General features: G+C 35.7%; 1 protein-coding gene across 1 annotated transcript; it reads left to right on the plus strand.

Moving 5' to 3' along the window:
* Nucleotides 1-38: 38 nt before the first annotated feature.
* LOC140160710 (thioredoxin domain-containing protein 9-like) lies at nucleotides 39-10,764 on the plus strand. The gene is made up of 4 exons (XM_072184000.1): nucleotides 39-160; nucleotides 5,103-5,387; nucleotides 7,172-7,357; nucleotides 10,338-10,764. The coding sequence occupies exons 2-4, from the start codon at nucleotides 5,119-5,121 to the stop codon at nucleotides 10,546-10,548; spliced, it is 666 nt and encodes a 221-aa protein (XP_072040101.1). The 5' UTR covers nucleotides 39-160; nucleotides 5,103-5,118; the 3' UTR covers nucleotides 10,549-10,764.
* The last annotated feature ends 2,669 nt before the right edge of the window (nucleotides 10,765-13,433 follow it).

Raw genomic sequence — 13,433 nt, forward strand, 5'->3', positions numbered from 1 at the left:
AGCCAATTACATTGCAGTTTGCTTTCGCGGTTGCCTGGTCAAAATTCGTCAACAAATTCAAGGGTTGGTCACGTCGGAAATCCGCAGATTGTTTTAGTCTAAGATTGCTGTTTCCTGTGCTGTTACAGTTTTAAAAATTCGTGAGGGTGTAGGAGAGGAGGTAATCTTGTATTTTAGTTACAGTTTATATTGTAAAAGACACTTACGCTACGGACTTTCAGTTGATAGTAAAATGAGCAGCTAGAAATGATGAGTAATTCAGGAGTCATATCTTCCGAATTCGTAGGGCTTGTGTATTGTAAGCTTACAAAATGGCCAACACTGTTCAATTCACAACCAATCTCCTTCTAAACTATAGACGAATCCAAGTAGCCAAGTCATGGTCAGGATTTGGTCGGACATCTTTGGGTAGCCGCTAGCACCAACCTGGTGTTTTGAGCGTCCGATTGTGCAAATATAAGCCGCCAAACACCTAGAGAAGATGCAAGGACGAGGAGGGTTAATAGAATAATAGCTAATAATATATATAATGGAGATAATTCTGCAGGTAATCACGTCGCATCTATTCATACATAGTCCTTTTGTTCGCAAGTACATCAATGCATAGATACAGCGTATAGTTAATCCGAGTATTATGTAACAACGAATATACCATGCTGTGTGTTTTGTCGAAGGGAACTGTATTGTGTTATTCTTTTGTCTAGCTGTGTTTTCGCGGAAGGTGTAAAACGGGTGATGGAATGCAGTTTAAAATTTCCGCCAAGGCCGAATCATTTCACATTTTGAGTGCATTGTAGCCGACGGCTACCCAACTAAAGGCTGCTAGTCAGGTGTAGGAATGCGTGTATTTGGATTCGTCTATAGGAAATCGCCCAAAAAATCCCCAAAACTGGTCTTAACATAAATTTCAGCTTGTGGTCTTGTCAACCGGACTCCACGACTCGACTCTTAAATTAAAAACGTAAAACAAAGTAGAAATTAGTTGTAAGCTTAACAAGTTTTGTTGACGAAAACATTGTTTTAAAATCATGAACTATGCACACCTAACCTAGCAGGGAGCAGCACGGCGCGTATGTGCCGTCGCATCGTTTTCCATATATACACAAGCATACAGCCTGAAAGGCAAAAAGTATTGCTCTCGTTTGTCTAATATTTAAGATCATATGAAATCAAATAGAATTTCAAAAATATTGAAATCAATCATGTCATGAGTATTTTTGTTTCGGCTCGTTTTTTCTGATTCTGATACTGCCCAACACTCCTTTTGTTGCTCAGCAACTGGTGAAGTAATCCGGACAGGAATGTGAGTGCGCATAAAAAAATTTGTTATTCTCTTAGGTGCTTATGTAACTTAGTCTTGAAAGATGTTGGTTTCTCTGTAGAGATGATGTCGTATGGCAAATTGTTCCAATCAACCACTGTGCGTGGGGAAAACGAGTATTTATAACAATCTTTCCTGGTCTGAATTCTCTGGAATGTACGGTCGTTAGTATAACGGGACGGACGTGTAGTTGGTAGGTAACCTAGGCAAACCTTAGTTAACGCATTTACTACTCAGCTTAATTACGCCGAGACCGGGCCCCAACACAATGCATATTTACATAGAAATTTGAATTTTTTTCGAGAATAGGTGGGTGAAGGAAACCTACATAAATATGTTTTCTATACTTCATTTGACCCAAATATATGATTTTTTATGGTGATAATCAAGTCGCACATGGAATTTTAGAGGATTTTGATAGCAGTTCCATTAAAAAAGCTGCTATCGCCATGAGACTAAGATCTAGAAACACCCCGAAATGCCGTTTTGGGAATTTTGCTAGCTGAATCTTTTTGATGAAAGTCAATCTTTGACAAGATGTAACTTTGCTACGGAAAGTGCTATGAAAAAAAGGTTTTCAGTTTTGGCTTAGTTTACTCAAGGGCTTTAATTTGATATATAAAATGATGCAATTTGATGGCAAATTTGAATTCACCTAGTATACCTATAGTTGGGCGCAGTATTTCGTTAGCTGGGATGGACAGGTGACCATGTAAAGCCTTGTGAAACACCAGGAGTCTTCGCTCTTTCCTTTCTTAGTAGTGACAGAGGCTGCCATTTTAGTTTGTTGATCATGTCTGAAGGATGGCTGTTGTAGACTTTGTAATCATTGTAGACGAACCTGGCACCCCGGCGCTGGACTTTGTCAAGCTGATTGATGTGGTCTTGTGTGTATGGATCCCAAACGGTTGAACTGTATTCCAAGTGTGGTCTTACAAGAGTGTTGAATGCCCTAACTTTAATGTGTCTGGAACATGAAGAAATATTTCTCCTGAGGAAACCTAAGCTTCGGTTGGCAGAAGCTTTGACCTTGTTGATTTGGTGGTTCCACTTGAGATCGTTGGCCAGATCCACCCCGAGATAAGTGTGATTGTTGGTCTCTTGCAGAGTTGTTCCTCCAAGATTGTACTTAGGGGAGATTGGGGTTAGTTGAAACATTTTTCACAAAATCGTCTTTTTAACGCAAACCGATTACTTTCAAGAAACACTAACCATATCAGTATAAACATATACATACATGCTACAAATACAGCCTTAAATTTTATTGGACCTGCTTATGATTATTCATATAATCCAATTTGAAAATTTGGAAAAAAGTGTTTCAACTAACCCCACCCCTGGGGTAAGTTGAAACATAGGGTGGGGTTAGTTGAAACATGGCTTGTAAAAATTTCAAAATAATTATTATTGTGTTGTTAGGGTTATACTTCCCTTGAAGGCACCCTTTAACATACAATCAGTGTGAAAAATGAATAAATAAATATGTGGGAGCGCTCTCAATACTTTGGACACAAGGTGACGAGTGTCACCATGGACAAAAATATGAGAAGCCTAAAATATTATAAAATGTACTTTCTGTGTGCACTTTTTGCTTGTATTATTGCTTTTTAACCATATTAAAGCAATATTGAAGAAATGGTAAACATGTTACAAATTTTTAAAAAGTCAAATTTTTAACCATATTTTTCTATGCGATTTTCACGTTTCAACTAACCCCACCTCAAAAGTTTCAACTAACCCCGATGCCTATTTTTACATTTCAAAGTTCATTACACAAAATAAGAAATACAATAAAACTTTTATTTAACATTATTCTGGGACTTACTACTAGTGCTTATGATACTCAAAAAATAATCCCTGAATCTTCAAACAACATGGAGATAACACATCTTTTCTGAGGGGTATAAAAATTAGTCAGCAAGTCAAAAAACAGATATTCCTTTCCCAAGCCAACACTGGTGGGGCATCAGTGCTGTTGCTAATTTGGTGGATGACCCTTACTAATACCTATTACTAGGTGCCAGTATTTTACCAAATTAATTTTTTGTGTCAGAAAAAAATACAATGTTTCAACTTACCCAGTGTTCCAACTAACCCCAATCTCCCCTATGTTTTTTGCAAGTGGTTCCACTTTTTTGAGCCAAAACAGTGATTTATATCTTAGAAGTAAAAATTCACACTTGGGCTATAAATGGATATAAGTACAGACTTCAATGTATTAAACATGTTAATAGGCTTGTAAACGTGTAACATTTTTTTCATTTTTGATGAAATCCTAGTTGAATTTCAGTATTTTTAGCAACATGCTAATGTACATTTCTTTTCTTGATATTCATTTCCTCAATAATAGAATAACCGTCTCGCTAATTACTCATAAAAAGGTCATTGACCTTCACAATGTAATTAACATACGTACAATTATTTTAAATAGTTCATTTATGTATTGAGATCATATCCTCCAAATCTGATGACATTCTTGCATAAAATACAAATTTTACAGTCATTTTTGTAATTGAGGTCTGATTTGAAAAAAACGCATTTGAAAATTGAGATTTACATAGACGCCTGTGTATTAACTAATTAGTAATTATGCATTATCTCGAAAATTAAGCATGTGTTAAGGTTAAAAATTGTGTTAAAATTATTAGAGGTTGTCAATCCATACAACATCAAAAAATTCATTTTTTGTCATTTTTGACCATGTAATGGAAATTGTACCCAACTTATGACATGCGACCAAATATATACGCTGGTTCCCATGGTTGCATCTTTCATGCATTAATGTGAGCTTGAGAAACAGGGAACCAGTAGTTGTAAACATGTGGTTTTGTGGAATTTGAGTGACATGCCTCGGCCTTGACAACTTGCATTCACACAAATGAATGGTGAAATGTACCGTCACAGGTGGCCCCCGGAGGTGGCTTTATAGTATGAGATGATTGAGAGGACAATATGTATGCCTACCCACTATTTACAAAATTGAAATATAAAGAATTAACCGACCTTATTTTAATGAAAGTAGGTAAGCTTATCATTCAGTAAATTAATTAGGCCTGCATTTAGAAATGAAGACTTGAAGACAAACAGGGCCACCGGCCGTATAATTTGCGTCTATAAAAGTATGTATCGATTCGTGTGTGATGATCATGATAATTATAGGTGTACACATTCGTGTAACGTGCAGTATGATGTGTGTCACGTATTGGGATAATACACGGGATAATAAATAAATTTGTAAATGAAAAATGTATCACTTACGGAAATATGGTTCCTGTGCTCTTCTGGCCTGGTCTCTCTTCAAGAAGAGCTTTCAAGAAATGTTAACAATCTTATCTTTAAAATTTATCTATGATGCAACTTAAGAGGAGGAGCTGTAGAGACTCGAGCAAAATTGCTGTTTCTCCTCTCAAAAGCAGTCGCTGGTATGTGTTAACTTGCAACTTTACCAGCCTTTGCCTACTTACAAGTTATAATGCATCAACTTTTAATAACTGACCAGACTCACCAGAGCTTAATTACACGACCATAACAAATACTCTGCTATTATAGCATCTATACATCTCTGCAATGTTCTGACCAAAAAATATTTTTAAGCACCACTTTCTTTATACTGTCAACAATAAAGGTAAAATTCACATTGGCAATTTAACCCTGATTTCGAAATATAAAATTCTTGGTATAGTACCGGTAGTTCAAGTTTACATATGATCAAGTTCAGACCACTGTAATTTTTTGTTTACAAGTAGTAATTTTTGTTTTTGCTGTTATTTTGTTTCTTCAGAAAAAAAAGTGACACCATGGCAGAACAAGCATTACAACAGCAAATTTTGAAGGTGGCAGAGGTCATGGAGAATCAGGTGGATGCTGAATTGGATAAACTTGACCGTATGGATGAAGATGAGATGGAACTCTTACGGAGGAGAAGAATGGATGCTCTGAAGAAGAACCAGGAGAAGAAGCAGACCTGGCTGGCAGCAGGTCATGGCACCTATACGGAGATCCCTGGAGAGAAGGAATTCTTTGCTGAGTGTAAGAAGAGTGAGAGAGTTGTCTGTCATTTCTTCAGGTGAGTGTGCCATATTGTCATGATAAAAAGCTTTCCGCAGTGCGACACAGCGCGTTGTGGGGGGGGGGAGCATTTGTGTTTTATTTGGAGGAAGAGAGCTGCACGGCAGAGAATATGTGACGTGTCATGTCTAAAGGAGACACTTTTGGGCAGAATCGTAAATGGAGAAATAGCCAAAAATCTGCCCAGGGGTGATTTTTTCACAAATTGGGTTTGTTGCGAATTTGTGATGCTATTGATGTTAAAAATATTGTCTGATAGTTTCAGACCGGAATATTACTGGCATTTTGTATTTTTTGAGACATTTTGAAGGTAATTCCTACTCTCAACAGTGTCAATAATATTTTTAAAGGCCGATATCTCAATTTCCAATTTTATATTACCATAAGTTACGAACTCAATATCTTCGCTTTGGAATGTCCGATTTCATTGGGAAAAATGGCGTTGTGGAACAAAATATCTCTATATTTAAGTTAAAATCTCAAAATTGATAACCTGCCCAAAAGTGTCTCCTTTTGCAGGCCTTCATTTTTGAAAATTGCAGGAGCTCTGTTAATCACTCTCCTGAGTTTACTAAGGTGCTTAAGAAGGAGCTCAATCTTTTAATATCTGTATTAAAACATAGCGATTCAAGTATAGTGAGGACCTCAGCAAATCATACTCCTGGAATGTTGTTAAGGAGAGCTGTAGGAGCTCTGGTGCAATCAAGCTCCTCAAAAATGAAGGTCTGCTTTTGACATGAAACGTCACATATAGGGAAGGAAGAAAGGAAAAGGGGAGACACCCACAAATAAAGTGCTGAATGAAATAAAATGCTGAATGTTATTGCTGAATCTTATCCATAAATCGTTGTCGTCTCATATTAAACATCGTTGTCTGATATTTTAGCATTATATTGGGAGTAGAGATAATCAATTTGTTACATGGTGGCAGCGCTAACATTTGAATCAGTAATTCTTCATCAATGCAAGGGTGAAATTAAGAGGGCGATGGGCATTGTTGATTATAATGAGTCCCATTATGTGGCCAGTTGAGGATAAAAATCATGGAACCAGGCGATGATTTTTGTCCCAAATTGTCGCCCGCCCGTCACTGCTCATTTTCACTCAAAATATTGGAAATTTCCAATATATTTTGAACAAAATGCAGTGCAGTTCTTGTAGTGCAGTCCTTGCAGTGCAGTCCTTGCAGTGCAGTCATTGCATTACAGTCCTTGCAGTGCAGTCATTGAAGTGCAGTGTACAGACTTGTACAATGTAGCGACTTGCCAAAATGTGAACTCTAGTAGAAGTTTGCTTGGAATTCCTATAGAGAATTAATGACCATATTCCAGAAATTACTAGCTTGAACTTGATTTTGATAGTGGGGAATAATAATTCTGGTATACCCTGGTGACAAGTATAACCCTAGCCCTAATCCTAACCCTAACCCTAAAAAATAGGGTGCCCAGGGTAAACCAGGATTGTATTGAAAACACAGGGTGCACAGGGTATACCAGAATTGTACCAATAGTGGAAGCCAACATTTATTTTATAACTGTTAGGCTTGTAAAACATGATATGTACATGACTAAATAATGTATGTGAAATTGTACAAGATCAGTCACTGTAGTCTTGTCATAAATTGTATGCATGTAAATTATCTCAGCTCAAGTAAAGTCAAGACCAATGTTGTTTTAAAAATAATGTTGTTGTCTTTTGTTAATGTTTGTGATGTTTGGTGGTTTACAAAGTAACAATTGAGAGCTACATAATATTATATGTACTATGTAATCTTGATTTCAGGAGAAGCACATGGCGGTGTGAGATTATCGACAAACATCTAAACATTCTAGCACCAAAGCATGTGGAGACAAGATTCATAAAAATAGATGCAGAGAAATGTCCATTCCTGGCAGAAAGACTGAGAATAGTAGTGATACCTACCTTAGCACTCATCACAGATGGAAAGACCAAAGACTATGTAGTTGGGTAAGAAATTAAGGGTTGTTTTACAATCAGGGTACACAGATTGTCTCACTGGGGATGAAAAATGAAGTGTCTACTTTTTCCTCAATTTATTTGTTTTTGTGTTGTACAAAAATGTAGATGGGTCAAATAGGAAATCTGTAAAATTTTTAGGCGTCAAGTGTTCAGAGTTTCAAGTTATGCCACAAACATGTTTTTGATACACATGTTTCTGTATACCTAATTTTTCGGAGAGGACACATTTTGACGGAAACCTGACGTCCAACTTTCAAACATGTGGTACATGGAAACTAAGTGTATGGACTAAGTGTTTATTATGAGTTTGTAGGATATCTATAAGTGTTTTTCAAGAAAATATAATTTTAGTCTTGGGTCAATTTTAACTATGGATTACGAGCTTGTATTCGGAGAGGACATTTTTTGACGGAATTTTCAACATAAATTTGAAGAAATGGTACAATTAATGAAACAGTCGCAATCTTATGTGGTTCTCAATTTTGAACAATCATGTTTCAAACATTACTTCTGAACTGTCAAAATATGTTTTTATGTTATTGCTGGCAGTGATATATCATTTCCAAAGTTCACAAAGGTCAAATGAGACGGCTATTTTGTCCCAAAATCATACTGAAATGTATATTTTCATCATTTGCTAAGCATTTCAAACAGTTTCTTTGTGGCTGTAGGTGGAACTAATAGGGGCCAATAATTAGGCATGGCAACTTTTAATCATAAGTTAATCTAATATTTGAAACAGGGCACAATATGGTGCTCAGCCCAAATGTACCCTGATTGTAAAACAACCCTTAATCATTTCAAGAGAGGTTTTTTAAGGGGGTACTACACCCCTGTGGTAAATTTGTGACTATTTTTGCATTTTTCTCAACAAATAATAACACACTGGTAACAAAAGTTATGTATATTATTGGGGCAAGGGATCCAATTACTACACTGAAATTTCAGTAACTCAAGACCAGGCCTGGAAATAAGTCGGTCTGAACCAGGAGCCAAACATTTGGAAAAGCGGCTCCTGGTCCTGTAATTTTCTAGTGAACCAGGAGCCATTTTTAAAGAGCCAGGAGTCATTTTTCTTAAAGTATCAAAATGCTTATTTTGTTATTTCTACAGCTTTCGATGCTCACCTGAGACTTTTAGATCCATGTTATTTGTTATTTAACTTATTATATTATTAATTATTGTCACAAGTTAACAAATAACAAGTTATACAATGAATGTTATTATAATATCTGAACAGACCAGTTGAGTCTTATTTTATTATTCTTTTTATTTTTTTAATTTTTTTAATTTAATTTAATTTAATTTAATTTTATTTTATTTTATTTTATTTTATTTTATTTTATTTTATTTTATTTTATTTTATTTTATTTAATTTTATTAATTTAATTTAATTTAATTTAATTTAATTTAATTTATTTTATTAATTTATTTTATTTTAATTTATTTTATTTTATTTTATTTTATTTTATTTTATTCATTTTTTTTTTAATTCATTTTTTTTTTAAATTCAATTTGGCCTTTTATTTCGTGATTTTAGGAAAATTTTAAATATCTAGAAACATTGTCGCCAAAATTCAAGATGGCCGCCTTCATGTTTAGCGATCGTGGTGATCACCTAACCTGAAAACAAGGCAAAATACTGCCAAAATTATGAACCCTGAAGGCAAATATCAAGGAAAATTGGTGAAATATTAGGTAAAAGATAAGATTTGGCACTGCATTTTGTTGAAAATACATTGGACATGGCTAATATTTTGAGCGGAAATGAACTTGCCTGACGAAGTTTTACTGGGCCATTTCCTGAGCACTGATACCGGGCGCAAAATACAGATTTTCTCTGGCGCCTGGGCGTGTAATTTAGGTTGGATCCAGGCGTTAAAACTCAGTAACCGTAGGGTAAAAATCGCTCGGCGCCTGCTTGTTTCCAGGCTTGCTCAAGACATGCGGTTCAGCATATATGATAGGAAATGAGGTACATCCTATCGGTACCTTATTTCTTATCATAAATAACGAACCGCTTGTCTTGGGTCACTGAAATTCCAGTGTAGTAATTGGATTCCTTGCCCCTATAATACACATAACTTTTGTTACCAGTGTGTTGTTAGTTTTTGAGAAAAATGCAAAAATAGACACAAATTTATCGAGGGGTGTAGTACCCCCTTAATCTGCATTCTATTACTCTTTAATACGACCCATTATTCAAAATCGCGTACTGTGATTTGTTAAAACATGTCACGTGAGAGCCCATAATTCTGCAATAATGGGTCAAGTGCCGTAACACAGTCTACACACAGCATTATGCTTGGTTACGCGTGCAATATTTCTGCGATACGTGCTGTCACATACGCGTGTACACACGCTCCACCTTGAAGTAAATAACTTAAAATATTTGTGCCAAAAAATGATATTTTCTCTTTAAATTGCACTATTTTCCGGTAATAGAATAGAAATAAAGGGTGCAGCATTATCCTTTACACGCAAATAATGTGTCCTCGGCAGTACAAACGTTTAAATAATGAGTTCGGCTGCGCCTCACCCATTATTTACGTTTTTACTGCCTCGGACACATTATTTGGGTGTAAAGGATAATGCATTACCCTTTATTTCTTAACTATATGACTAAAAAGTTTTTTAGGCACCCCAAGATATAATGTGTTTGGTCATATCAAAATGATGCACAAGTCAGTATGAACACTTCCTGGAATAATTAGTGATTAAACTCACAAAGTTTCATGATTTGAAATCACAAAGTATATAGGACAAGAACACCAAATATAAAGGTTTAGTTTAAATGGGGATGTGATACCTTTACTGGATTTGGTTGGGCAATTGGATTTGGTTTAGATTAAAGTTAACCAGAGTTAACTTCCATGAGTAGTAGTACCTTTATTTAACAGTTGATAAACTCAGAAATTTACGGGACCTTGAAGTTAATATTGCCTGTTCGTAAATTTTCCTTCCTCAGATTTGATGACATAGGTGGCAAAGATGACTTCCCTACGGCAATGTTAGAGTGGCGATTAGGTTGTGGTGAGGTCATCAATTACAGCGGCAACTTATCAGAACCACCAGTAGGCGACAACCCTCAAAAATCAGCAAAAAGTCTACTAACACAGGGAAGGAAGAAGATTATACGAGGTGGCAATGAAGATGATTCAGACTCAGATTTAGAATGATATGTTTGACTGTGAAGAACAGTTTAGTACTCTCCTATTATTATTTATATTTAAATGACTGCCAGGCATATTGGCAGGTGTGACGTGTAGTCTTACAATGCATTGTACATATAATGATGTAAATGTAGGAGTGCTTGGTCACTCCATATCCTAGAAGCTCTCTGACATTCAATAGTGGTTGTGTTTAAAATCAGTGGGTAAAGTGCTGGACACTGGACAGTGGACAGAGTCATGTGCTTCCATGGTTTTCATGTTTGTCAAGCCCATGTGCATCGAGCTACTTGAAATTTCATTGAACAGACTACGTATACAAACATGCATACTGCTGTTTGTAAGGTATGAACCACAGTAAAGTACACACAGGCTACTTCTAAAGAACGACACATTATGCAGAGCTTTATCTGTGGTTATATGCATATAATTATCCTTATGCTGCGAATACAGGCACTTGCCTGAAATGATTTTTTTGTTTAAAAACACTATACATGCAGGCATATATTATCATGATGTAGGTCGATTCTGATGTTTGTGGTTTACCAACTTGATTGTTCATATGCTGCAAATGATTTGGTATATGAATAGTGTGCAAATTGTCAAACAAGAATATTCAAAATGTATACCCATTGGGCTTCCATTGGAAATCCATACACCCCCTGTGGAAGAAACATCCATTCAGGTAACCCCATTTGAAATTCACACTCCCTGTGTGGAAGATTAAGGTCATGTCTTCCATAGGGGTGTATCAGTATGGATTCAAATGGAATAGCCGTATCAAATAGCTGGACAGGTGTAATTGGTTGAGAGCTGGTCCAATACAACATTAATGCCCGGCTGCGTAGCATTTAGTTTTTTTGGACAAGTATGAAAATTACATTCTTAAGCATTTTACATCTTGAGTTATTTTTGGTGTTGTTTTGATGAAATGCAATCACCAAATGTGATGCGATCAAGCGAAATCAGTCGGAACTCGGAAATATTGATTTTGAGATATAGCCAAACAAAGGAAATATTTTCCTTTTGTTTCTTCCTGTTTTGGAAACTCTTTAATTGCTCATATCTTTGGAACTGGTTGTTCAATTTCAATAGGGTTTTCTGCAAAATCCAGCTTTGCGAATCCTTTTTACTATCCTATAAGAAACTGAAAATTTATTATTGCCAAGTTCCGACTGATTTTGCTTGATCGTATCACAAATGTTCAGGTATGTATGAACATTTTTATGTGGAACAACAGATGGGCAGATTGCATTGCACTGTGATTTGTTAGGAGTTCAAACCTACAAGTTGCGGTGTAGTGTTGTTCCATCTGACGTTTACCGAAGGGTTAGTCAGAACAAAGGGATGCAGACTGTTTATGTCGTATGTCGTGTGCTCTTCAGGCAGTGATCACAATTTTTTTTTCTTGGCCATTGTTTCTGTTATACCGATTGGGCTATGACCCCAAATTGTATACTTGAATAAGAATTGAAGTGTAAATATCAAGTGGCTGGAGACAGGACTTATTCAGCTATCAGTTATCCGGGGGTACTCAGTACAAATGACCAAGCGAGGGGACGTGCATAAACATGGGTAGCATTTTCGCCTTCTGGTATATCAATGACCCCTTTTTCAAAGCCTATTTTGGTATATGAATGGGTCATTTTTTCAAAATTTTCTTAATTTTTTTGGAAAACAGCCCAATTTTTCCTTAATCTAGCCAAAATTTTAAAATTTTACCAAAATTTTGGGAAAATTGGTAAAAACTAAGACAATTTTGGTTAAATTTGGCCGAAAATTTTGACTTTTGGTATATCAATGGGTCCAAATTTCTTTTAAAAAATGATATATTTATGGGTCCCCACTTCCAAAATCTCAGCAGCACGTCCCTACCAAAACCAAACTTGAGTACCCCCCTCCCCCCGGAGTTATCCCCACCATCTGTGCTCTTCATTTCTAAAAATAAAATTTTCTTTATAATAATTGTATATATATTCTTTTTATCTTCAGTAAATTTGTTTACATATGTCAGCAACTTATATATTAAGTTCTACAAATTCTTGTCCAATTTTGTATCTTTATACATCGGCAACAATTATTTAAAACATTCCTGTAATGTATTGTATAAATTATGTTGAGGTGGATTTTTTTTTCCAGTCAACAAGTCTGTTGGCTGGCATCATCAAGATCCAGATCATCCAGATACTCCTTACGTTGTAAAAATTATGAATGAGTTTACTAATTATAACTTCCAAAGGGTCCCTGTTACTTTGATAATGTTGCATATCAATACGCGGATTTAGGGTTTCTCTAACGGAAGTCAATTTGTGCCGAAATTACTTTCCACAATGCAATAAGTGTTTTGCATAACAATAGATACAGTTTGGAGGTTAAGCAATATTCTTTGTTAATGCAATACACATATTGCATTGTGGGAAGGAATTTCGGCACAAATTGACTTCCGGTAGAGAAACCCTAAATCCGTGTATGTAAGCCCTCTTGGTGAAATATGTTTCATATGGTTCAAATTAGGCTCATATTTCTGTATTGAGATAAGTTATCTAAAAGCATTGCTTCAAATCTGACCACACAGTATTGTAATGCGTGTGATTTGCCCGAAATAAAGGTTTTAATAACAGCAAATTTCTTGTCTTGGTTTTTGTCCTGATGTGTTTTAGGGATCTGGAATGAGCGTTTCAACAGTATTTTTTGTGGGACATGAGCGTTTCGACAGTATTTTTTGTGGGACATGAGAGCACATCAGACATATCGAATTGCATTCTGAATACGAAGGATGTCTGATATCAAATAATTTTCATTTTTTGAAATTCACGATATAATACAAATTTTTCACATTTTTGATATATAACAGTCCTCAAAGGAAATTTTTATAAATCTAATGATATATTCTT

The sequence above is a fragment of the Amphiura filiformis genome, chromosome 9 (genome assembly GCF_039555335.1).
Source record: "Amphiura filiformis chromosome 9, Afil_fr2py, whole genome shotgun sequence".
NCBI classification, from domain to species: domain Eukaryota; kingdom Metazoa; phylum Echinodermata; class Ophiuroidea; order Amphilepidida; family Amphiuridae; genus Amphiura; species Amphiura filiformis.